General features: G+C 39.3%; 2 protein-coding genes across 2 annotated transcripts; both read left to right on the top strand.

The window, feature by feature from the left end:
* The first annotated feature begins 8,429 nt into the window (after positions 1-8,429).
* Positions 8,430-18,510, top strand: scinla (scinderin like a). The gene is made up of 17 exons (XM_017433736.3): positions 8,430-8,546; positions 9,460-9,649; positions 9,750-9,904; positions 10,681-10,842; positions 10,940-11,089; positions 11,202-11,288; positions 14,026-14,155; positions 14,336-14,424; positions 14,523-14,729; positions 14,819-14,952; positions 15,785-15,875; positions 16,818-16,988; positions 17,085-17,259; positions 17,345-17,460; positions 17,583-17,660; positions 17,738-17,798; positions 17,888-18,510. The coding sequence occupies exons 2-17, from the start codon at positions 9,472-9,474 to the stop codon at positions 18,025-18,027; spliced, it is 2,124 nt and encodes a 707-aa protein (XP_017289225.1). The 5' UTR covers positions 8,430-8,546; positions 9,460-9,471; the 3' UTR covers positions 18,028-18,510.
* A 127-nt stretch (positions 18,511-18,637) lies between these two features.
* zgc:109982 (uncharacterized protein LOC553564 homolog) lies at positions 18,638-23,194 on the top strand. The gene is made up of 6 exons (XM_017433724.3): positions 18,638-18,868; positions 19,793-19,954; positions 20,114-20,293; positions 20,624-20,717; positions 22,516-22,699; positions 22,826-23,194. Exons 1-6 carry the CDS (start codon positions 18,772-18,774, stop codon positions 23,060-23,062), a joined length of 954 nt encoding a protein of 317 aa, XP_017289213.1. The 5' UTR covers positions 18,638-18,771; the 3' UTR covers positions 23,063-23,194.
* Positions 23,195-26,781: the final 3,587 nt, after the last annotated feature.

Genomic DNA, 26,781 nt, shown 5'->3' with positions numbered 1-26,781 from the left:
CACATTGCACCCGACCCCTTTGGCCCCTCCCATAGGTGGTGAGCCCATGGGAAGGGGGACCCACGTATCCTCTTCGGGCTGTGCCCGGCCGGGCTCCATGGGTGAAAGCCCGGCCACCAGGTGCTCGCCAACGTGCCCCACCTCCAGGCCTGGCTCCAGAGTGGGGCCCCGGTGACCCGCGTCCGGGCGAGGGAACACTGTGTCCAATAAGCATAAGTTAATTTTCAGAATTTGACTAAAATGACTAAACGCTGTCATTTTTCAGCATATAATGATCTTAATTCAAAACTTTGGCAAAAAATGTGATGGGCTATATGCATTACTTCAAGAAGTGCAATTTTTTTTTTTTTAGTTGTGTTAAATTGAGGCCAGTTTAAATTATGAATAGATCAGCATGGTACAGCATAAATTCTGGAAACACTGAACAACAATGGAAACAAACTAAAGCAAAAAATTTAGCATGGGTGTGTTACATGAAGGCTAACGTCTTTACTAAAAGAAGTAGCAGGAAGTAGCTGCACAAGCATTCGTTGCCAAAATAAAATCTGACTGAACAGGGAACAATTTTGTTTTCCATTTGACTCCCTCCACCTTTCACATTCAGGTTTTTGTAACTTTATTTATTTGAATGTCCTATTTAACTTCACATGATTTTTATTTTTACTGTAATGAAGAAGCAGGGAACGTGTTACTCTGTGCACCTGTAAAATTCTTTAAATGCCTTGAGGTGATTCCCAGCACGTATTTTAACACAAGTCACACTTATCATAAACTCAAAGGCAATCTTCAGCCAACACTTAATTCCGTGACCTGACGTAACACATTAGTTATGTATTGCTTTCTAAAGCCACTGTATGCTAAGACATGTACAGAAGAGACAACAGGGAGTTTAATAAATGGTTGGGAACAGTTTGTGTGAATAGGTGCTAAATTTAAACTGTGAAGACAACATCAACACAATGAAAAATGTTATTGTTATGACAGCTTTGCATCATTTACAACACTGGCTAAAAACAGTGAGTCTAAAAAAGCATCTTAACAATGACTGTGGCCATCACAGCCACATTTGTTTATTTCTACTGGAACCTTTGAAATAATTTAAGATCTTTACAGAACATCTCACAGAAACAGTTAAAAACCAGCAAGACAATTAACCAGCTTACACTACTAAATGTAACTAGGATTGTTTTCTTTTGCCCAGTTATCCATTTATTAATTGTCCACAACTGCTTATTTTAAGTCCATCTGTTTTCTATTAAATAGCTGTTAATTTTACATTAGACTTTCCAGGATTTTTTTTCTTTAAGTCTTTTTTGTGCTTAACAGCTTCACAGTGCATATACACTTACAACATTTCTAAAAAACAAATGCCTTCACACAAACCTGGTCCTGACCTGCCTCTCAGCTGTACTCTGGAGCTAAACTCATACACTGAAAGTCAAATTCCTTTTCCCCTGCAGCATTATGTAGTATTTACTTTCAGTTATTGTTCTCTCTTCTTGTATCCAATACAAATCCAACGTATATCAGAGATAAACCTTGGTAAATGAAAGTCAGTGTGTTATTGAGGGTTACGGGGATTGCTTATGATCCAAGAATATTGCCATACAAAATTAATCTAAATATATTATAAAAGCAAACTTGCTGACTTGTTTTTATTTCACTTTGATATGACCCTAAAACTGAAATTCAGATACTGCTCAGTAGTAATTATGTGCTTGTGTGTGTGTGTTTTCTTTCTGTCCAATAGAATCTTTGACAATATTTTTATGTTGACAAGATGTTGGATAAAGTATGTCCTCATAACCCACTAAGTAGTCACATTAGTCTCATAAACCATAAATACCTGCATGTGTGAGTTTTGTCTGTCTGTTAGTAAAATACCTTATTAACCACCAAACAGATTTTAATGAACCTCTCAGAAAGTAATTATTGAATGTACTTCTTGACTCGATTAACTTTTTGGAGTCAACCTGATTTAAGATGGCAGCCACAACTAATCATCAGTTTCTGGAATTCTCAGCTCAATCCGTGTGGCACCTGACAATCTTGTCACATTCAAAGTCACTTAGGGTGTATTCACACCAGGAAAGTCCTTTGTTTGGTCCGGACCAAAAGTGGACTTTATTTTTTTCATTTGGTGCGGTTTGCATTCACATTGTGCTTTTTTGTAAGCGGACTATAATTTATAAACAAAGCCACGTGGGTGACGGTCATTGCTCCCATTGGACAGAAAGACGGGGGCAGCAGTTGAAGCACAGAGCACAGACCCGGAAATAAAGATAGAAGTCCTGCGTGCTGTATTTGTTATGTGCACATTTGTTCTGTTAGTACAATTACAGTACCAATTTGAAATTCAAGAGCAGCTCATTCAACGTCGGTTTAATAACGTTTCACTTCTAATTTTGGAACGGCGCCGGCCGGCAAATGCGTGCCTCAACTCGAAGAAGCAAATAATGCTGTTTGTCCGATGATGCTTAGCAACAGTGGCCCGTGAAGTCCAAAAGGCGCATGATTTAAGTAGTTAGTTTGGTTGAACTCCGGTCTGTATTCACACAAGAAGCGAACCGCACCAGAGTTCCTTTGGAACCGGACCGAGACCACCTCAAAAAGCGGGTCTCGGTCCGGTTGTTTGATCCGTACCGGAGTTCGCATGACTGTATTCACACCTGCACAAAAAATCCAGACCAACTCTGGAAACGGACTCTGCCAAATGTGTCAGGTCTGAATACGACCTTAAATTCTCTTTCTTTCCTGTTCTGATGCTCAGCTTGAACCTCAGAAGGTCATCTTCAACTCGTCTACAGGCCTAAAGACATTAAGTTGCTGCTGATTGGTTATTTGTGTTAACAAGCAATTAATAAACAAGTGGATCTATTAAAGTGACTGGTGAGTATATGGTAAAGGTTAGGTATTAAGACTAATGTGATTTTGATTATAAATTTAAAATTAGTTGTTTTGGATTTGCTATAAATCCTGTAATATAATAATGCATCACGTAATTTTCTCACTCACTCACTAACAGTGCCTCAGCTACACACAATTATCTTAATGTTAAAATACATTACCCTTAAAAACATGCAGGATGACATAAAGTAAATGCAGATTTCACATTCACCTGCAAAATGTTCTTTGTTTTATTACTGTTTTTATTTTTTTGATATTGGCTTAATCTCACTTATAATTATCTTCTTTTTCATAGGTTGTACTAACTTCTTTCCATAAATGGTGCAGATTCTTTTCCCCATAGCTTTTCAATTCACCACTTCCTCCCAGCATGGACTCATTACCTGTCCAGTCACATCAGTCAGGACTGGTTCCTCTAATGTTTCATATAGAATCAATGGGCTTTTTGACCAACATTAGGTGATAAACAGTAAATTTAAAGTAGTTATGCACATTTTTTTTTTCTCTCTCTCTGCTCCTGGTGGAAGGCGGATGTGTTTCTTTTCTCTGACTCTCTGTCTCCTGAACCCCATTCCCCCCTCCCCCCATTCTGCCTCTCAGCCCTGCTTTTTCTTTCGGAGCCTTTCTTTGCATATTCTCCAAAATTTATAAATTATGGATCTGATCAGCTGGTCTCTCAACGCAATTGATCAAATTTTCTCGACGGGTAGACAGAGCGAAGGAGAGACAGTTTTCCCTGAGGAGACATTTTTTGCTGGATACACAATGGATTCCTGGAGGAAATGGAATATTGTTTGTCTGACAATTTTTGTCTTTGGAAGATCTTTACATATTTGGGTTTTTGATAGCAGGATTTCTGTTGTTTGGATTAGGCAGTTACCTGACTTATCGTCAAATTCGTTTGATGGGTTTGGCGAACTACACTCAGATTGTTACGGGAGCTGAATCGCAAGTTGGATACAATCCTTTTACAGGACCGCAGACTGAATTGCGGTTGCGGGACTCATGAACAATAATATGGGTTACATCTTGGAGAAAGTTGCTTGCTCGAATTAAGGCGGAATGGACCTGGAATTTGGCTGTTTGGATTTGCCATTGAGAAGTATCAGCAAGACTTTCAAGGCAGATGAAAACAAGTCTGCCTGACCCAAAACAATTAATATTTTGTAAATTCTGGCTACCTTGACGATGGACTTTCTTCAGCTATCTTCAATTTCTCCCTGGATTTTATGTAAACAAAATGCTCTGCTCCCTCTGCCTAAGGACATCTGTGGATCTGCTCTGGGCTGGCTGATAAACATTCCATCATTATCAAAGACAGTGGCCTCTGTGACATGATTCATCGAACTCTCTACAAACTGATATAAACCAGGTTTGTCTTAAGAGTGAGACTAGAAACCAGACACGGAGACAGAGTAAAAGGTAAGTGGTTTTATTTACAGGTTTTAGCAAAATGTGCAAGGTGACAGGAGGCCAGGTGGATCTGAAACGGCAGGAAGGGCGCTAGGTGAGTTTCGGGTACAAATTCAGGTTCTTGGGACATTAGCGTTGTTAATTGTTCTTTGTGTTTCTTTCTTACATGTGAGGTGAGTATTGCGGCGTGGAGACGGTGAGGTCCAAGAAGAGGGTTCCAGAAACGGGTCCTGGTATCCAGAAACAGGTAAGTTCATCTGTAGATCCAGACATTAGCTACTATTTTGACTGTTTTAGCTCATGTTTAGATATGTTTAGTTTCATGATTTCATTTAGATTATTCTATATTTCATTTAGATTATACATGATAGATCTGTATTTAATTATGATATTTCTCTGTACCTCTGTGTTTGATTATGTATGTACCCGATTGTTGTTTATTTGATTCTGTTGTTGTTTCTGTGTTGTAAAGCACTTTGGATCGCCTTCACTTCACTTCACTACACTCAGCTACAGCCCCAATGGCAGATTTTGCTCATGATATGTGTTATAACATTTAACACAAATTTTAAAACTTGAGTTTTAAGATCAATGTACTTCATTTCCTTTTATACTCCATTATATTATCATATCATTTTTATAGCAGCTTTAGTTTCTGCATATTTGGTCATTTTGAAATACAGAATATTGCAATTCAATGCTAGTGTATGAACATTTGTTTTTAGCAACTAAGCAGTAAATAAAATGCAAGCAGCAGCATTTATACATATAAAAAATGTAAAGGTACAGTTTTCTAAATCACAGCATATCATTTTATTTTGAATTTGTCAACAATCCATGGAGGGATCCAAACACAAGACAATGAGACAGCAGTCAGGCAGAATAATGTAAAGAAAGTTTGTTGTGGCGGTTGTAGTGAAAAAAGATGATTATTAAACTCACAAACTTAATTATAGCAAGTGTGCCATGACTCCAGATGCATGTACAGAACTCTGCCCAGTCTCATTCTTCTTCTGCAGTTTTTTAAAACAGTCTCTTCTGCTTTACACCATCACAGCGGGGCCGTCTTGCAATAGGACATAATAATGGCAACAGAACAGAACTCAACAAAGTTGATTTACTGACAGAACATAAGTAAAGTACACAAACAGAAAAGGTGCTTAAGCAGCTGAAAAACACATTAACAAGACAAAAGGAATATTGGTGAACCAGCAAGGTATAAAACAAACATGGAAGTACAAATACTGAAGATGGGAACTGCAAATAATTTGCAGTTAAGCTTATTAGGAACAAACAAACAGGAAACAAGGTACATCATCACAATAACTAGAACCCAGGAATACAAAACATTAAAAACAAACAAACAACAAAAAACAGAAACCAAAAACTATGACAAGATCTTTTAATAGATTAGTCATGTTTTAAAGTAGTTCCCAATGTTGTCACAGTTTCTGGTGTTTTGGGGTTTTGTTCTTTGTTTGATGCTCTTTGTAGTTCTTGTTTTGCTTTAGCTGTCTTCTTGGTTTCTGTGTCCATGTCTTGCCACTTTCACCTCCCCAGTAGTTTTCCGGTTCATGCCTGCCACGCCCACCTCACCTGTTCCTTGTTGTGTGTCACAGCTGCAGTCAATCTTCATCTCTCCCTCAGTCTTTTAAAACCGGTCTCTGTTCACCACTCTGCACTCGGTCATTCCTCTGGTTCATGTCATGCTAGTTGTTTTCTTCTCATTGCCTTGCTCCATGCTCCACGTCACGTTTGTTTTTGCTTTGCCTTGCCTTGTTTCGACTTTGTTTTTGCTGCCACTCCAACCTTTTTGTTTCGTTATATTTTACTTTAATAAATTAGTTTTATTTTTATCACAATGAGTCCGTGTCCTGGGTTCGCCTCCGTCTCCCCCCTTCTTGACAAATGTTGAGTTCAGGACCCCATTTGGGCTTATGAAACACCAAGCTGGGGGTCTTGAGAAAATATACAAAAATCAAATTACCTTTATAAATGACTACCACAAGCATACTTAGCCTCAACTGTTACAAAAAATAAAACCTGTCCTCATAAATATATATAAGTGATTAAGGGCTTAGCATTCCTTGAAGCAGTGCATATTGCCCGCCACTTTGCAAGCCAAAGTTTTAAACAAAGATCTTGCTGGATTTCTTAGTGCTCAAAGTATGTGTTGGGGATGAATCTCAGCTACTACCACACCGAATTTCAGCACAAATCTGTAAAACTTACCAAGCTGTATTCATTTTTTGTGGTTGCTAAAGTCAGTTAGCTTGAAAGCAAAACACAGTTTGTGAATCACTGATGTATGACATGTAACTCAAATAGTAGCCGATGTGTACTAAATACAAAACATTTGGTGCGTATCTGATATAACTTTGATGAATAATTTGCACAAACAGTTTATTTTATATATACAAATTGAAGTTTAAATACTGATGCAGGAAACAAGTATCACAGTGGTGAAAAAAACAAGGGTGGTGGCTCCTCAGTTCTTGGAATCTAAGCAGAGGATCCTTAATAACCAGATCAGCTGGCCATTTCTTGGAAGTCATTGTACAACCCATGACAAATACCCAGCTTCTCTGCCTGCACGGATGATTTTGCAAATATGTTTGTGTTGTTTTTAGCCTGCGCTTAAGTCCAGCAGTTGTGACTGTCTGGCTCTGGCCTGTCAGCAGCTCAAGCCTGAGGCCACGCTGACGCCCACTGGCAGCTTGACAGAAAGCGAAGGCACAAATCTCTCCTCTGAGCTCCAGCAGTCGCCTCAGGTCAGGGCTGGCTCCATCGACTCCCACTGTCAGAGCTGCATCAGCAAATTCTGCCTCATTGTGCAAAGTACACACAACTAAGTCCCTGTTTCAGACATACCAATACTCAACCACAAGACTAAGCCCATGCACTATTCTAGCACAGTGACTGAGCACCAACACTGCCAACACACTACCTGTTCAAACTTGCAGGACCTAAAATGCTCCTGCATTACATGTTGCATAACTTTTCAGGATTTGAACTGTTATTGGAACCAACAACGCTAAAAGGTTTCACACAAACTGCCTATAGCAGCATTTGATGAAGCATATGGCGCTGTCTTATGAAAGGGATTCTTCTTAATTGGACATGAGTCACACAAAGACACACTGAGCTGTAAGTCAAACCTGCCTGCAGGTGCAGGTGTCTTTCCATTTTAATTTCCTGCTGAAGTCTGTGTGCATCCAAAAGATTTTGTGCAACTGTCGATTGATCTGAACTGCTGTCCATTTATCTGTAATTTTCAATAAAAGTAAAAATATATATAAAAATCTAAATAATTTGCTTTCTCACAAGAACTTGAGCAACATATCTTCAGGAATACAACTCATCAGTCTTAAGATCTCACCCAAAATTAGCTCAAAAGTCAAACATTTATGTTTTTTTTTTTTGACAAACTATCTGAAATACGCACACATTTGTTTTTCTATCCTTTCGAGGACCATGCATTGATTTCCATTCATCTTCCATTAATTTCTGTAGCCTAACCCTTACCTAAACCCTAATCCAAAAATGGCATTTGAACATGCTAGGACCTGGCTTTGGTTCCCAAAAGTAGCAGTGGGTCCTAACAAGTTGGTGTGAAAAGGAGAAATGGTCCTAAAAGGGGAACAAAAACAAAGACACACACACACACACACTGAGTCAAATGGATAACTAGCCTTTCATGAAAGCATGCCATAACAAAAAGGCAAAAACTACCATTTGCCAGTTCATTTAGCTTTCCTGTACAGGCTGTTGTCATGTTAAAGGTGTTGTAACACATTTGTTGTGACAGTGTAGTGGTGCACTGATCTGCTATAAAATAGTCTTTGTATCCTGCAGCACAAAAAGCATCAACAATTGTGTGGAAATATTGTATTAGATAGTGTTTTGTGAGTAATAGAATAACTATTATATGAAGCTGGGTGGCAGGCTTGCTTGTGTTTGAGGTCTTGGGAGCCGCCCTGGAAAAAAAAAGTCATAACTAAGTAATGGAAGCAGGATTTATTTTCAGAAATCTTTGCAGCATGAAGAAAGTTGTGTGGTCGTTTGGAGGCTGAGCCCTGATGTGGTTGAACACACCTCCCTGTGCAAGGGGGGGGACGTCTCTTCTGCTTATATAGCCCAGGGCAGCGCAAACAGGATGTGCAGAAAGCAGGAAGAGCAGTGGCGCAGCTTTTTCACCCTCAGCAACTGACTTCTGTCTTCACGAGGTAATAAAAAGTGTTTTACGTCCTAGCTGTTTTCAGTGCCTCTGAATGTGACTGCTTTGCATAACATTTATGAAACAGCAGCAAGTCCTTGCAAGCCTGATCTTACGCACATGAGCTCAGTGTGGTCATGCTGAAACCTGATGGGCATCAAACTAAATGTAACAGTTTAAGTCAGAATTTTTATTGTTTCTTTTCAAGTTTCTTTTAGGAAAAACAGCATAAATAATGTTTTTTCCATGTGATGCTGCCAACAGTTTGCTGCACAATGTTTATTTCTTCCACTCTTAGTGATTGAGAAAGGCTGTTATATCCCACCGAGGCATAATTGTAGCATAATAGCCCTGAACGATAAGATGGATGCACTCTGACTGTAGGGAATGTCTCTTCATCTAAAATAAACCACAGACATTTTGTAGTACAGTTTGGGAGGAGGTGGAGTGGACACACCCTGATACATCAAATCATTTTACTCCAGAAGCAGCTCAGGCACTTAATGCCTGTTTTACAGGTTAAGCAGCAAAATAAATGTAGGATGAATGTGTGTTCTTGGAAAGCATTAAGCTTTATTTGGATGTTAAATAAAGCAAAATAACGCCCTCTTGAAAAGGCAGTTTAGTTCCACATTTATCTTTGTGATGTGTCAAACTAACAGCTAAGGTGGGGATTGGCAGCTCTATTCTGACAAAACAAAAAACCAGTAAGAGTTCTGATGTTTTCCAAGCCAGGGGCCATGAAGGAGCCATACATTTTTAAAAAGGGGGTTATGTATATGTATAATTCAGGCACCAAAAGTACATTTCTGCCAGTCAAAAGAAGAAACTGACAGTGTGACAATGTGATCTTTGTATTTTGGATTTATATTGTTTCTGTGACACAAGAAAGTTCTTGTTATTGAAGTTATATCTCTCCTCAGACCCAGAGCAACATGGTCCACAAAGAGTTTGAGACTGCAGGAAAGAAGCCTGGTTTGCAGGTATGGAGAGTTGAGAAAATGGATTTGAAACCTGTTCCACCTCAGCTCTATGGGGATTTCTTTACCGGAGACGCCTACATCGTGCTCCACACCAGCCAGGGTCCTTGTTTCAACGTGCATTCATGGATCGGTAAAACACAGATCCCTTCTTATGTCTGCTTGTCCAAAGTAAGTCACTCTTTTATTCAGCTGAGACTCCTTTTTTTTCCTTTTAATTCATTGCACTGCAGGAGATGAAGCTTCAAAAGATGAAAGTGGAGCTGCTGCCATTTTCCTAACTCAGATGGATGACCACTTGAAGGGACATCCAGTGCAGTTCAACGAGTTTCAAAACGAGGAGTCGGTCACTTTTCTTGGCTACTTCAAGTCTGGAATCAAGTACAAGGTAAAAAACTAAACCCTCCTGAGTTTATGTTAGGTTTTATTTTTACATGTTTGTCCAAATGTGAAAGCTGTGATTTTGTGAACAACAGAGACTAAATATTGTTTTTCACTTTTCAACAAGAGTCAGTATAGAAAGACTAAATAAAAGCAGCTAAATGAGCTGACTTAAAGCAAAGCAGATGTTTAAAAAGAAAAGTCAAACTGTCATCTGGGAGCTTCTGGAGTTGTGGTAGGTTGCTTTCCCAATGATTCCATGGAAGGTATTTATAGAGAATTTGAACCAGCAAATAAGGCAAACACAGACACTCTGTCAATGCCAAAACACCCAATGACTGCATGAACCGACATCTGGGCACTCATGGAAAAAAATATAACTTCCCCTCTTTGCTATTTTGTTTTTCCTTTTGCTCACTGAACACTTTTAAATATTAATAGTAACAAAATAGAGATTTTAGTGCAGAAAACCTATTTTCAGAGCCTGTTTTATGTTGCCATGATTATCACATTCATTTAGATTTGTCAGATTCACATTTATGTGAACAATCTTCTGTGGAAACACACCCCAAAGATGGACTGAAAGACTGATTGTAAGTTCAAAGTTTATGAAGATTTTTGTTGTTCATAAACACCTATCTGAGAAAACAGAACATCCTTACAACTTTCAGGTAATTCATTAAAATGCATGCAAAAGTCCAATTGTCCTAAAATGGAACCTCCTTGTCCTTTCTTATAAATTATTTGCATTCCCACTTGATGGAATACTTTTTTATTTTACAGAAAGGGGGAGTGGCCTCAGGCTTCAAACATGCAGTGACCAATGACATGAATGTGAAGCGTCTGCTGCATGTTAAAGGTCGTCGTTTGATCAAAGCCACAGAGGTGGACCTGTGTTGGGCTAGCTTCAACAAAGGAGACTGCTTCATCATTGACCTGGGAAAGGTAAATTAGAATAAAAACTAGATAATGAAAATTGATGCCTAAATCAATATTTCACCACAATGGGTTTTTTTTATCTTCTTTTTTGCTAAAACAAAAGGACATCTACCATTGGTCTGGCAGTGAAAGCAATCGCTATGAGCGCCTCAAAACCACTCAGATGGCCAATGATATCCGTGACAATGAGCGAAAAGGGCGCGCATCAGTGCACATGACTGAAGAAGGTTCTGAACCAGAGGCTGTCATAGAAGTGAGCTTTTTATTTTCTTAGAAAGCACTTGGCAACATCTGTCACTGGCATTTTACTTGTTCAATAGAATCCTTAAAAAATATGTCAGTTGCAATACTTTGCTTATTTATAGGAACTTGGACCAATGCCAGAGCTCCCACCTGGAGGCTGTGATATAACTGAGGAAAAGAAACAAAAGACCATGACATCTCTGTATTTGGTAAATATGCATGCACAACATTTACAGGACCACTAGTTAACATGATTCTACTTTTATTAATTAGTCATTTTTCTGCTCAACACTTTGACAGATTAACTCAGTTGTGGTTGTTTATGATGAAATAGATCTCAAACTTTTAATACTGAGTGCCATCTTTGAAAACACTAAGCTAAAAAGGCATAAACTGTCATGATCCTGGGTTCTTCAGCTTCTGCTCCTCTGTCATGCCGCACCAACCTTCACCTGTTCCCTGTTACCATTAACCCACCTGTCTTCAATATTCTCATCAGCCCCTGTTCATTTAGTCTCCCAGTTTTGATTTTGTGACAAAAATAAATATTTTAGTTTTTCTTCAAGCTCATATGTTAGTCTGCAGTCTATGTTTTTGTGTGTATGATTTATGTTTTCGTGTGTGTTAAACAGGAAAAATAATTATAAAATATCTAAAACTGAAATGTGTGCATATGTACTCACCACTCTTGCTTTGAAGCCCCAACTCTTATTTAAATAAGATTCAGCTGTTGGCAATCTAAGTGTTAAATGAGCTCAGTTTGAATGCACTTGTTTTGATAATTATCAGAATCAAAACCAGTGCAAAATCTCTAAATAGGGGTGGAAATTAAGTGGCTGGTGGACAAATATTTTACCAGCCACTATTTTTGTTGTGACAAAAAGTTATTTCATATGATGATGATGATGGAGGCGGGTGGAAGCAGTTGTGGTGCGCTACAAGCTGAACACCTCTTTCTGGACACTGCATGGAAATAACTAGATTTTTCTTTTTTTATATTTTTATTTTAAACCATTAAAAGATGCATATCTGTACATAAAAAATTCAGACAAGTGAAATTTATTTCTGTTGAGGGTTTTTGAAGTATTTTTTTTGTGCTTTTGTAAATTTTTGTATTTAAGTTGTAATATTTTTCAGACACTTGCTGCTTTTAATGCATAGATCTATTTGTCCTACCCGCTTATATTTAACAGGTAGGATATTCTGATGAAGGTAGTGATTTTTGTGGTTTTAGAAAGGTTTTTGTCGTGGATATAAATTGTTCCAATGCTATGCTAAGCATAACTCCTAAGCTTCCACTTCAGTATTCGATGATATTTAACATTAACATGAACCGCTGTAGTTTTCTGTTTGTAAACGTGACGGTAGCAGTTTTTGACGAGTAGCACCAACCGTTAGACATAGCTATTTAGCCGTGCTACGGTAGGAAAATCTGACGATGAAGCACAGATCGTCAGAACACTGGCCGTAGGCGCGAACACACACTGACCGACGTCATGACGTCATTATTTAGTTAAAAAAAAACGTTGTTTAACTTTCGGTTCCCTCGACTACTCCTGAAAAACATTTGTGTTGTCTGCCACCCGCTTAACTCCCGAAATGTTCTGCTACATTGCTAATGCTACTCTTCAAATTGTTTCTTCTTTTTCTTCCTGATTTTTATTGGTGGTTGGTAAACAACTGAAGGAATCAATACCGCCACCAACTGGTAAAGAGTGTCTGCTAAACTTTTCTCCTTCTTGCATTTAGCAGCAACTCGAGCACATTGCTGCCCCCTATATGTCAAGAGGACAAATAACACCTTTGCTGTTCAAATTGCCAACCCACCACAGTGGCGTGTGTGTTGATCAAATTCACCCGCCACTTCAAATATTTACCCGCATTTGGCCGGTGGCGGGTGCTAATTTCCACCCCTGGTAAGGGCTATAACAAAACAAGAGACAGCATGAAAACTAAAGAATGTTCCACACAGGTTAGAGACAAAGCTTTGGAGAACATCCCTCAAAGCTCCATTAAATCCATTATTAGAAAATGAAAAGATGAAGCCATAATAGCAAACCTGCCAAGAGAAGGTCGTCCACCAACACCCTGACAAAGCTGAGCAGCTCTTCTGCAGAGATGATAGTATCTGTCCCTAGGATCACTACAAGATGCATACTGCACAGAGCTGGGCTTTGTGGAATAGTAACCCAGTTGTTTAAAAACAAAAATAAAGTGGACCATTTGGAAAAATTTGAAAGAAGGTGCTGTGGTCAGATGAGACTAAAATGATAATTTTGGCCATCAAAGACAACACAGCATCTGGTGCAAACCCAGTACCTTTCATCATGGTGAGAACACCATCCCCATAGTGAAGCATGGTAGTGGCAGCATCATGATGGAAGGATTTTTTTTTAAATCGGCACAGACTGAGTAACTGATCAGAGCAAAACAAAATATAAATTGTGAAAAATATAAAGAAATAAACCTGTTGGGAAGATTTAAGACTGAGACAGAGGTTTACCTTCCAGAAGGACAATTACCCTGAACACAGCTGAAGCAACACTCCAGTTAAAGGAGAACCAAACGGATGTCCTGGAACATCCCAGTCAAAGCCCAGACATTAATGCTTTAAACACTGTTGTATAAAAGCAGCACCCATCCAGATTGAAGGAGCTGGAGCAGTGTCGCCATGAAGAATGGCAATTCTTCTTAATGATTAGACTTGCCACAGAAATTATTGTAAAAGGTGGCTATGCAAAGTGATGATTTTGGGGAGTGAATATATATGCACACACCCCTTTTTAGTTTTATGCTTTTAGACTTATTTATTTCCTCATTTACCTCTATTAATCTAAATTATTTTTGAATTTGAAACAGGTTGAATGCTTTTACAACCCACTGTATAGTAACTAAGGGTTTTGAATAAGTAGTGGAAAGGTTTTTAATTATCCCTGTTACTTCTAGATTTCTGATGCTACTGGTGAAATGACTACATCTTTTTTGTCTAATGGTCCCTTCAAACAAACCATGCTCTCCCAAAATGAATGCTACATCTTGGACGATGGAGCAAATAACAACATATTTGTCTGGAAAGGTAATAAATTTTCTGACATGTTTGTATTTATTTTGCTTCTTCTTAAAGCATTTTGTTTTGGGTATTTATCACTGCATAGTTTGTTGAAAGCATGAAGTTGTCTGTCAGCACAAATGACTCATTCACAGATTTTACCAAAGTTTGTCAGTTCTGATCTCTGTACTACACCTCATACCGCAGGAAAAGATGCAAATCCAGAGGAGCGTAAAGCTGCAATGACTGCTGCACACAAGTTTATTGAAGACAAAAAATACTCCTCAAAAACAAAGGTAATGTAGACACACAGCTTGCCTTCAAAAGTCATTCCATCCCATCACACGCTGTTAATAAATATTCTTAATAATTTTTGTGTTTCTGCCAAGTGCAGGTGCAGGTAATTCCTTCAGGAAGTGAGAACATGATGTTTAAACAGTTCTTTTTCAAATGGTTAGAGGGGGAGACCACAGGAAAGACTTACACTGTGGGTCGCATTGCTAAAGTGGAGCAGATTCCCTTTGACTCCTCCAAACTCCACGGCAACAACACCATGGCTGCCCAACACAGCATGGTGGATGACGGCTCTGGGAAAGTCCAGGTAGTGTTAGTATTTTTAGCCACAGTCATGCTGTAAATGCTCATCTTCAGATGTGAAAGCATGCATGTGACAGTGTTGGGTGTTCATAGATCTGGCGTGTGGAAGGAAAGGATAAAGCCCCGGTGGACCCCGCCAGTTATGGACATTTCTATGGTGGTGACTGTTACCTGCTGCTTTACTCCTACAATGATGGTGGCAGACAGAAGCACATCATCTACACATGGTTAGTGCAACTTTCTCTACATGACCAGATATAGCTATGAAGTGACCAACCATAATAGGTTTTGGGGCCGTAATAAACAACAACTTCACATTTTGCCATTAGGAATGTGCTCCATACAAATGATATTAACCAATAGAAAATACATTTCAACTCTCAAAATAAGAAGGAAAACTTGAAGTATGCAAAGTAATTGTGTGCCAAAATGTTTCTTACAAAAACAACTTAAGGGTATTCTTCGGAACATTTTATACAATTCCTACAGATAATGGAGATAAATAAAAAACAACTTATTAGATCTTAAAATCATTACCTTTGCAAAAATATTATGATCAAGCAAATGCATCCTTGGCCTCAAAGGGTGTTTTTGCTGCATTTAGCAGATCTAACTTTATGTAGAAGTTTTACATCAGTGCCCATGAGTTGCTGACATCATTTTGCTAAGTTTTTAACCACTTGTTAATGCAGACTTTTTCAATTACAAGATATTTGAGGTTTTTCTTGAGTGACTTTTCAAGTCACAACAATACAGTGGGACTCATATATAGGTTTTGTGCTGGCCATTTGATAACCTACAATTTTTTCTTTTTTAACCTCCTCTTTGATCATTTTCAGGCCTGCAGAGGATTGTTATTCTGTAGGAAAGTCCACTTCAGCTTTTGCACAGATGAACACACTTCAGCCATGTTTATGCTATTTTTCATAAAATCCTGTGCAACTAAGTGACATGCTGTGAATCTTGATTTTAAGACATACTGATGATTTTATGGTTCATTTTGCTCACAGATTAAATAAATCCCTAACGATGTGACTATATCATGCAACTTTGCTGCAGGCAAGGCCAGAAGTGTACTCACGATGAACTGACTGCTTCAGCTTTTCTCACCGTCAGACTGGATGACTCCATGGGAGGAGTGGCCACACAGGTAAGATGTTGCACATCTCACATTTTTTGTGTGTGGGGGGAGGGGGGCATAAGCATTAAAACATAAATACTGAAGTGCTCTTATTACTATCCAGACATTATTTATTTCAGTCCTCCCAGGGCTTTAGGAAATCCACACAAAGATACATTAAAACATATGACTTCAATGGGAATAGCATGCTATGACTTTGGATAGAAGTACATCATGCAGCGTAAATGACATTTGAAAAAAAGAGAGAAAAATGCCCTCACACATTATTGGATTTTGTCAAAACGAGCACTTTGAAGCTCTATACCTCACAGAAGAAATGTCTTTTATAGTTTAGACAGGTCATAGAAAGTTGGACTTTACATGACTGAATTGCTATTTTGATATCAGTTTTTACAACACTGCATATACAAATATACTTAAAACAAAATAAATCAGATATTGTTACTCTTGTGCTTAGAGTTGTCAAAAAAAGGTTCCTATCTGATTGCTTTTTCTGGCTCCATATTTGTATTTTCTGCTCAAGAGATTGATTAAATAGTGAACAATGTAAGGCCGTTAGAGAAATTAGCCCGTTATCATAGTCACATGTTAATAACATATAAACTGTTAAGCTTCTGATATCTTTTGGTTAACTAAGTTCTAAAACTGGAAATGATGACCCAGTTAGTCTGTCTAATGAGGATGATAGTTTTTTTTTGAAATGCTTTTTAATATTTTCAGTTTTAATGCAAATATAAGCTAAAGTTAGCAAAGCTAAGAGAAGCTTAGGTTTTGTAAGTTTTTGAACTATTTATTAACATTTAATGATAAAAGCGAACATTAAGTTTTAGCTGGATATGAAACCCTTTTGGTGCTTTCTTTAATGACTTGATTTTGTCCTACAAGAGGATTACATTCCTCAGCACAACTTGAATAAACAAGCAACTTTAAACTACTGATTTGTTTCTTCAGGTTCGGGTCACTCAGGGTCAGGAACCTCCACATCTTGTGAGCTTGTTTAAAAACAAGCCTTTGGTCGTCCACTTGGGTGGGACATCCCGCAAGGGCGGAGACAGTAAGGCTGGCAGCACACGGCTCTTCCATATCCGTCAGAGCTCCACCAAAGCTACACGAGCTGTTGAGGTCAGCTTCGTTTGCTACATGAGTGTCCATAAAGCAAAGCATTTTTACTGAACAGGGAAGGCCAATCCTCCTTCACTCTGTTTCTCGCTGACCCAGGTGGCAGCCAGCGTCTCCTCTTTGAACACCAACGATGTGTTCGTGCTGAAGTTACCCAACTCCCTGTTTGTGTGGAAGGGAAAAGCAGCAAGTTCAGACGAGATGAGTGCAGCTAAGTATGTTGCCACCTTTCTGGGAGGAACTATCACCGAGGTGGAGGAGACGAAAGAGCCAGGTGGGAACCCAAACTAAGACTTTAATCCCTGCAAGATGATAGTACTGTTTTGTTTGTAAAACTGCACATTTCGACTTGTTGTCAGATGGTTTCTGGTTGGCACTGGGTGGAAAGGGAAACTATCAGACCTCGAAGACCCTGCAGAATGTGGTCAGACCTCCTCGATTGTTCGGCTGTTCAAACAAGACTGGCCGGCTCACTGTGAGTATTAAAGTTTTCATCTTTTTTGAATAAAATTTTAGGAAGTTTGTATTTTGTTTTGTTGTGAATATCCATAACTTCATATGATAAGGTCATATAATCACATGTTGCTCAATGTGTAGGCAGAAGAGGTGCCTGGTGACTTCACTCAGCTCGATCTGGCAACTGATGATGTCATGATTCTGGACTGCTGGGATCAGGTCTGCCACCACAATGAAACACTTGAGTATCTCCTTTTTTCCATTTCCTAAACTAATTTGGTTATTTCCATCCCCAGATCTTTGTTTGGATTGGAAAAGAAGCCAATGAAACTGAGAAAGCAGGAGCTCCAAAGATCGGTACGAAAAAATAAATAAAAGCCTTTAGAGAAAACGAGAAGTTCCAGAAATGACTCGAGTTCAAAATGTATTCTTGATTTTTCTCCTAGCCCAAGACTATGTGGATTCTGACCCCAGTGGCCGCCGTGGAGTCCCCATCACCACCATCAAGCAGGGGCAGGAGCCGCCGTCCTTCACGGGCTGGTTTCATGCTTGGGACACCAACATGTGGGACAAGGCTCATCTGTAGTGTAGAAAGACTACATCAAAATGTATTAGCAGAAAAAAATACAACTTAGTAGCTTCTGCTAAACATCAGTCTTGCTAGACGTAATGCATAATCTTCATACTATGAGCTTAAAATTTTATACCTTTGTGTATAGGTGTAGACCAGATTTTAGACAAAATCTTACAATTCTATGCTTACAATGTCACAAAATCTTCACTAAAGCTTTCTTAAATTTTTTATTTTTATTTTTTGCTGTTTTCATCCACTCATTTATTTGCATCAATAAAACTAGCTGGCTTTTATAAGCCACGAAAGAAAACACAATGGACCAAAGTTGTCTCAGAACTCCTTTGATTTACAATTGTTATAAATGAGGGACTAGAATATAAGAATTATCTTTGTTGCTTTAAATGTTACACATCACCATTCATATTCTGGTCTAAAATTTAAAGAAAAGTATTGATATTGATTTGAAATAAAAACATTAAAAAGCTTTGAATCACATGCTTTGGCTGTCATGTCTTTTCTGTTTTCCACATCAACATTTCACTGCAACAATGGCCTTCCTCTAATTAGCTCCAATCCTCTCTCTGCAGTAGAATGTTGTGCCTAAGCTTGATGTAATCTTCAAGTCATGTGAACAAGGCTTCTGCTGAGTTGGAGCCCTGTGGATTAATGATTGGGCTTTAAGAGTGCCTCACCTGTTACATCACCTCTTTTGTTCTCCATTCTGAGCTGCTGGAACTGCAGGACAAAGTGGACAAAATGAACCAGAAGGTGGTACTCATCACAGGCTGCTCCTCTGGGATTGGTCTTGCTCTGGCGACCAGGATCGCAAAAGATGAGAAGAAGAGGTTTATGGGTAAATTTATTTGATTTGCTGCTTTTCTAAAACAACTCCTGCCAGATTGAACACTTGAAAAGAATAGATGTTTAAGATTTCTGTCGTAATCAATTACAGATGAACCTCTAAAACTGAGGTGACACATAATTATTTAGGAGTTAAGAAAAGATGAGGTATGAAAGAAAGAATGTGAGGATTCAAAAGTTGTCCTTCTAATGAAAGAAAAGCAGGTTGAAGTTTTAGAAGAGCAGAGCTTTAAGCCATCATTTATGCTGTTTTTTAGTTCCCCCATTGGCTGTTTGTCTGTTCTTTTAAGCCATTGTTACCAGTAAAACATAAACAGTTTATTTTACAGCAAACTACCAAAACTTTACTTTGTGCATCTTTGTGCTTTTTTAATGTACATAAATAGTATAGATAAATAATGTAGTTTAAACAGTTTAGGCCTCCTAACAACATATAAATAATTGTCAAACTTCAACTGTTCAACTGTTTTACTTGAAACTTTTTCATTTTGCTGAAGAAGCTGAAACTAACTGTTTAAGTTAAAACAACCTGAACAAATGCTAAAATGGGTAAAACAGAGGCTAAAATGAGCAGAACACAAGTTACAAAAAGCAAAAACAAGCTAAAAACGCATAGCAGCAGACCAGTAACTAAAAGCAGCACAACAGTAGCTAGAAGCAATGAATCCATAGCTAAAAGTAGCAAAACAGATGCTAAAATTGAAATGGTAAATTATTAAAACACAGATGCTAAATTTGGCAAAACTGTAGCTAAAATTATCAAAACTATAGATAAAAGAAGCAAAACAGATGCTAATGCTAAAACTAGTTAAACAGTGACTAAAATTAACAAAACAGTAGGTAAAACTAGCAAAACCAATTCTAAATTTAACAAAACTGGGGCTTTTATTTTTTGGTGTTGTTGTCGTTGCTGTAGTCTTTGCCACTATGAGGAACCTGAGTAAGGCAGAGCCGCTGATAGAAGCAGCTGGTCGGACTCTGGGCAGAACCTTGGAGATCAAGCAGCTGGATGTTTGTTGTGAGGAATCCATTAAAGCCTGTGTGAACAGTTTGCCTGAGCGCAGGGTGGACATTCTCAGTAAGTCTGCATTATTTTCAACAAACGAGTGAAAAATACCTGAGGTTTCAGACATACACTTTGTCTGAAACGATTTTTGCCTTTATGAATATAGCTTCATTCAGTAGCATATGTATGGCCTTGAACATAAGTGCTGCTGTCCTTGTTTATCTGTCGCAGTAAGTAATGCTGGGATGGGCCTTATTGGACCCATTGAGTGCCAGTCCATTGATGAGATGAAGACGGTCATGGACACCAACTTCTTTGGGCTTGTACGATTACTGAAGGAAATTCTGCCTGATATGAAAAAAAGGAAAAAAGGCCATATTGTGGTCATTAGCAGCGTCATGGGCATCCAGGGTGAGCATCATGGACTCCAGAGATTTTAGCCACTGTTTTGCAACTTCCAACTTAAGCTACTATTATACTACTTTCAGTGTTTATCTTTCATTATTCTCCTTTCACCTTTGGGCTACACTTTTGTTATTTTTAGCTACTGTTTAGCATACTTTAGCTTTAGTATTTGTTTTCTACTTTTAGCTACAGTTTTGCTAATTTTATTTTACAAATTTTAGCTTCTGTTTTGCAAATTTTAGCTACTGTTCATTCTAGCGTCTGCTTTAGACCCATTTGTCGTCAGAGCATTTAATTTATGACACAGTGGCCTGACGGTGTCTTTCTCTGTTTTAGGAATTTTGTTCAATGATGTCTATGCAGCGTCCAAGTTTGCAGTGGAAGGCTTTTGTGAAAGCTTAGCAGTGCAGGCCCTGAGGTTTAATCTGAGGTAAGTTATTGGGTCTGTGCGAAGCAGAAACTCCTCCCATGCTTACATATTTCATTATGCCTGCTGCCAAAGGTGGGTGTATGTGCCAGTATTCGTTTGTCTGTTGTTCTAGCAAAAAAATGTCATAAACCACTAAATGGATTTTAATGAAAGTTTCAGAAAGTAATCCCTGAATGTACAACTGATTAACTTTTGAGTTAGTTCAATTCAAGATGGCCGCTACATTTGTCTAATTTGAGAAAACATTAAATGTTTCTAACCCAAGTCAGTTTTACAGATATTAAACTAATATTTGATGTGGTAGTAGCTGCGACTAATTTACAACACATACCCTGAGTTTTACACATTGTGTCATGTCGTTGCTTAAATCTTTGACATTAACTGTTGGTAACCCTGCTTGTTAGCAAAATATCTCATGAACCACTGGACAGATTTTGATGTGGTAGTAGCTAATAGTCATCCTCAACACATACCCTGAGCACTATCCCAAAGGTCCCCAACCCTGGTTCTCGTAGCCCACTATCCTGCATGTTTTAGCTGTTTCCCTGCTTCAGCACACCTCACTGAAACAAATGAGTCATTGACAGGGTTCCGCAAAGCTTGATGACATTCTGAGAAGGTACTTCATTTATTTGAATCAGGTGTGCTAGAGCAGGGAAACATTTAAACCATGCAGGACAGTATAAGCCACATGGTCCAGGGTTGGGGACCTTTGCACTAACAACTCTTGCAATATTGCATGAGATTGTGTGTAATTTTATTTTAAAGTTTTCCCCAAAACAGTTATAACACTGTCCCTTCTTATCATAATTTGATTTTAGTTAAAAAATCTGGTGTAAAAGGGGACGGGTGACATGCTTTCCTTTCATTTCCTTTCCTTTCCTTTCCTTTCCTTTCCTTTCCTTTCCTTTCCTTTCCTTTCCTTTCCTTTCCTTTCCTTTCCTTTCCTTTCCTTTCCGAGCATGCTATACCTTTATTTTATACAGGTTTTCAAATGAGCATCACTAATATAAAAATACCTGTAAATCAGACTTATTCATAACTGAAACATCTGTGCAGTCACATTACACAACAAATACCCCTACTGTCACGGTCTACCCACTGTTAAAGAAAATATGCCAATTAAAGTATGTTTTGGCAAAGAGCATCTGTAGCATGCCCTGTATTCAGACATGTTCAAACACAGCACCAACCAGCAACGCAAAATTTAAGATAATATCTTTTGGAGCATTGTTTGAAAGACAGATTGGAGCAATAGATTATCGCCCACTGCCAAATGCAAAAGGGCCTGTGTACATGTGTGTGTTTGTCTGTCATGTTAGCAAAATATCTCATGAATCACTGGGCAGATTTTAATGAACCTCTCAGAGAGTAATCACTAAATGTACATCTACAGTTGATTAACTTTTGGTGTCAACCTAATTTAAGATGGCTGCTAGAGCTAATCAGTCTTAGCCAACACACAAAAAAATGACTATTACTAAATCAAGTTTAGAGATACTTAAAATTTGATGTAGGAGTAGCTGAGAGTCATTAATAACACAGACTACAAATGCTAAAACATTTTGCAAGATATCACAAGAGATTTCACTTAATGTTATTTACAAGGTTTGACCAAAACGGCTATATCTCTGTCATTTCTCCAAATAAGAGGATCTTAGTATAAACGTTTGGTATGAAGGTGGACTTTAATTAAAACAAGGATTGCATTTCCGTCAGTTAGGTCTTGGTTACTACACATGATGATCCTTTTAAATGGAATACAACTTTTTTCATTGCACTTCTCTTCATGTCTCAGCATCAGCCTGATTGAACCAGGTCCAGTGATAACAGAGTTTGAGCGTAAGGTCTATGAAGAGGGCCTGAAGACCGATCTCAGCAAAGCGGACAAAGTGACTGCTGACATGTTCACAAACATCTACCTGAAGAACTACAAACAAATCTTCGAAACCCTTGGGCAAACTGCTGAGGACGTCGCCGAGGTATACTTTAGGTCAACCCCAAAATATGCTTTAACTCATCATTTGTCACTCAATTACTAACCAGCAGCAGAGAAAACTTATTGTATAAGTTTATGATTTGTGCTTGCTGTGTGTTTTTCTTCCCAGCATACCCACAAGATCATCACCATGGAGAATCCTCCTTTTCGTCATCAGACAAACACCCTTTACACCCCTATGACCACACTTAAATATGCTGACCCTAATGGTGACCTTCCAATTGAAACATTTTACAAAATGGTGTTTGAACATGATAAGGTCTTCAACGCCAGCCTGAACTTCCTCAAGCTGCTGCGCTGGAGAAGTCGGAAGAGTTTTACCCTGGAAAAGGACAAGAACCCCTGATTTTATTTTCTTGTTCAGAAGTGAAATACATTCAACTACATATAAATTTGGAGATGTTTTGAACTGTAGGACCTTGTGATTAAATGTAAATAAATAAATAGTAAATAAACAAACAAATAAATAAAATGTTCTGAATAGTGGTTAAAAAAAACAGTTTTTAAATTGTTTCTTCTGTTTTTCTGTTGCAGAGTTCAAACCCCATTCTGACATATTCAAATGGCTACAGCAATAGTCTTGAATTGATCAAATCTTCCAGCCCTGGATTATACAATTATAAGGCAATAACATATTGTACAGAAACAAATGGAAGCATTAAATGAGAAGATTTTGGTTTAGGTTAAAGGCTTTTTAATTCTAAAGACACCTTTGTTTAGTAGATTTTTGAATGGTATTGTTGGTTTGTGGCATTGGATTTAAACAGAGTTGACTTTAAAAGCCAATGGCTAAGTTTTCAAAGCAAAATTTGTGCAATCAGATAGCCCTCTAAATGACTACTACCATACCAAATTTCAAATTGATATATGTGAAACTCACTGAGTTACAACTATTTTCGTGTTTCCATCTTGAATTTGGTTGAATTGGAGATTTACACCCAGTAATTACTTTCCAAAGGTTTCATGATATTTGCTAATAGACAAATAAACAAACACACACAGAGATGAGCAAAGAAACAATATGGCCCGTATCTGCGGCGCGATTCATATTTAGTCAAAAATCAGTGAAGAATTGAGAAGGATGGGTCGAACACAATAAAAATTAATAAACGTGCACATGTTATACTCCAAAGAAACACTAGATGGCGATATTGTTTTTCGCATATGTACTTAAGCGCCTAGTAACATCCTGATTCAGCTGGGGAGCAGAGGAGCGACAGCCTTTGCCTCTTACAACTTTGAATTTGAACTTTTGATGATAAATGTGACTAAAATTAGAATAAGGCAACGATGGATTTAGAAAGAAGTAACTGGAATAGTATGGATTGTAGGGAAGAGGAAGGGATGGGTTGTCAAAATGAGGAAAAAGAGTGGGAAAAGGTGGAGAAGGGTGGAAAGAAGCAGCGAGCCACTGAAAGAAAGAGGACAAAGCGAAGTGAGGAAAGTACAGAAGACACTGATAGTGAAGGTATTGAGGAAAGAGTAGAAGATCCAGAAAATTCAATAATGAATATCATAGTAAAATTTGATGAAGGAGAAGGGGTGAAGAAGATTGATCCACTTAAGTTAACAAAAGCACTTAAAGCACATGTTGGAGAAATTAAACATGCTAAAATATTGAGATGCGGAAATCTTCTGATTGGATGTAATTTGGAAGATCAGTTGGAAAAGGCGAAGAAACTTGGGTGGGTGTGTAAAGTCAAAGTTAGAGCAGTTGTTAGAGTGGGTGAAAAAATAAATAATGGAAGTAAAGGAATTATTACAGAAGTGCCTTTCAGTGTAAATATGAAAGATTTAGTTGGGAATTTAAAGGAAAGAAATAGGGAAGTAAAAGGAGCACGAAGACTGACAAAGGGTTCAGAGAAAGTAGAAATGGAAACTGTGTTGGTGGAGTTTGAAACAAAAGAAGATAGAAAAGAAGCCAAAAGAGGTTTTCTTTGGTTTGATAAGATTTAGTGTCAGAGAATGTGTGCCTAAACCAGTGAGATGTTTCAACTGTCAGGAGTTTGGCCATGTTGCAAAAATGTGTAAAGGTAGAAGGAGATGTGCCCAATGTTCTGGAGACCATGAATATGGAAAATGTGGAGTTGGAGTAAAACCAAAGTGCTGTGGTTGTGAAGTGATGAAACAGCAAACAATTATACAGAAAACAAAGGTTATGCAGAAAGTAACATACGCAGAAGTATGTAAAATGGTTGCGAAAGAGAAACAAAATGACAAATCTTTGATAGGAGAAAAACAAGTAATCCAAAAGGTTATGAAAATGGTTGAAAGGGAAATTGAAGAGGAAAAAAAGGGTAACTTTTATTGCAGGAGTAATAAATACAACTTCAGATGTGAAATCAAAGACGGAAAGGATTCAGATTATTGTTAAGGCAGCATGCCATAGCTCATCCCGGCCGTTTCACACTCGGCTGCGAACCGCTCCAGCGAGAGCTGTAGATCACGGTCTGATGAAGCCAATAGGACCACATCATCTGCAAAAAGCAGAGATGCGATCCTAAAGCCACCAAAACGGATGCCCTCAACACCTTGGCTGCGCCTAGAAATTCTGTCCATAAACGTTATGAACAGAATCTGTGACAAAGGGCAACCCTGGCGGAGTCCAACTCTCACCGGAAACGAGTCCGACTTACTGCCGGCAATGCGGACCAAGCTCTGACACCGGTCATAAAGGGACCTAACAGGCCGTATCAAAGGGCCTGGTACCCCATACTCCCGGAGCACCCCCCACAAGATTCCCCGAGGGACACGGTCGAACGCCTTCTCCAAGTCCACAAAACACATGTAGACTGGTTGGGCGAACTCCCATAAACCCTCAAGGACCCTGCTGATGGTATGGAGCTGGTCCAGTGTTCTACGGCCGAGATGAAAACCACACTGCTCTTCCTAAATCCAATGTTCGACTATCCGACGGACCCTCCTCTCCAGAACCCCCGAATAGACCTTACCAGGGAGGCTTAAGAGTGTGATCCCTCTGTAGTTGGAACACACCCTCCGGTCCCCTTTTTTGAATCAGGGGACCACCACCCCGGTTTGCCAATCCAGGGGAACTGCCCCCGATGTCCACGCGATATTGCAGAATCGCGTTAGCCAACACAACCGTACAACATCCAGAGCCCTAAGGTACTCCGGGCAAATCTCATCCACCCCCGGAGCCTTGCCACCGAGGAGCTTTTTAACCACCTCGGTGACCTCAGCACCGGAGATTGGAGAGCCCGACCCAAAGTCCCCAGGCTCTGCTTCCTAAATGGAAGACATGCCGGTAGGATTAAGGAGGTCTTCGAAGTATTCGGCCAACCGACCCACAACGTCCCGAGTCGAGGTCAGAAGCACACCACCCTCACTATAAACAGTGTTGACGCCATATGGCGGACCAGAATTGCCTCAAAGCCATACGGAAGTCTTTTTCCATGGCCCCTCCGAACTCCTCCAATGCCCGAGTTTTTGCCTCAGCGACCACCCGAGCCGCATGCCGCTTGGACTGCTGGTACCCGTCAGCTGCTTCCGGAGTCCCACGGGCCAAAAATGCCCGATAGGACTCCTTCGTCAGCCTGACGGCATCCCTCACTGCCGGTGTCCACCAGCGGGTTTGAGGGTTGCCGCCACGACAGGCACCAACTACCTTGCGGCCACAGCTTCAATAAGCCGCCTCAACAATGGAGGCACGGAACATGGCCCACTCGGACTCGATGTCCCCCGCCTCCCCCGGAACATGTTCGAAGTTCTCCCGGAGGTGGGAGTTAAAGCTCCGCCTAACAGGAGACTCTGCCAGACGTTCCCAACAGACCCTCACAATACGTTTGGGCCTGCCAGGTCTGACCGGCATCCTCCCCCACCAACGGAGCCAACTCACCACCAGGTAGTGGTCAGTTGACAGCTCCGCCCCTCTCTTCACCCGAGTGTCCAAAACATGTGGCCGCAGATCAAATGAAATGACAACAAAGTCGATCATTGAACCGTGACCTAGGGTGTCCTCGTGCCAAGAGCACATATGGACACCCTTATGTTTGAACATGGTGTTCGTTATGGACAATCCATGACGAGCACAGAAGTCCAACAACA

This window comes from Kryptolebias marmoratus, linkage group LG24 (genome assembly GCF_001649575.2).
Source record: "Kryptolebias marmoratus isolate JLee-2015 linkage group LG24, ASM164957v2, whole genome shotgun sequence".
NCBI lineage: Eukaryota > Metazoa > Chordata > Actinopteri > Cyprinodontiformes > Rivulidae > Kryptolebias > Kryptolebias marmoratus.
The sequence above is the reverse complement of the archived record's forward strand: the minus strand, read 5'-3'. Positions and strand labels throughout refer to the sequence as shown.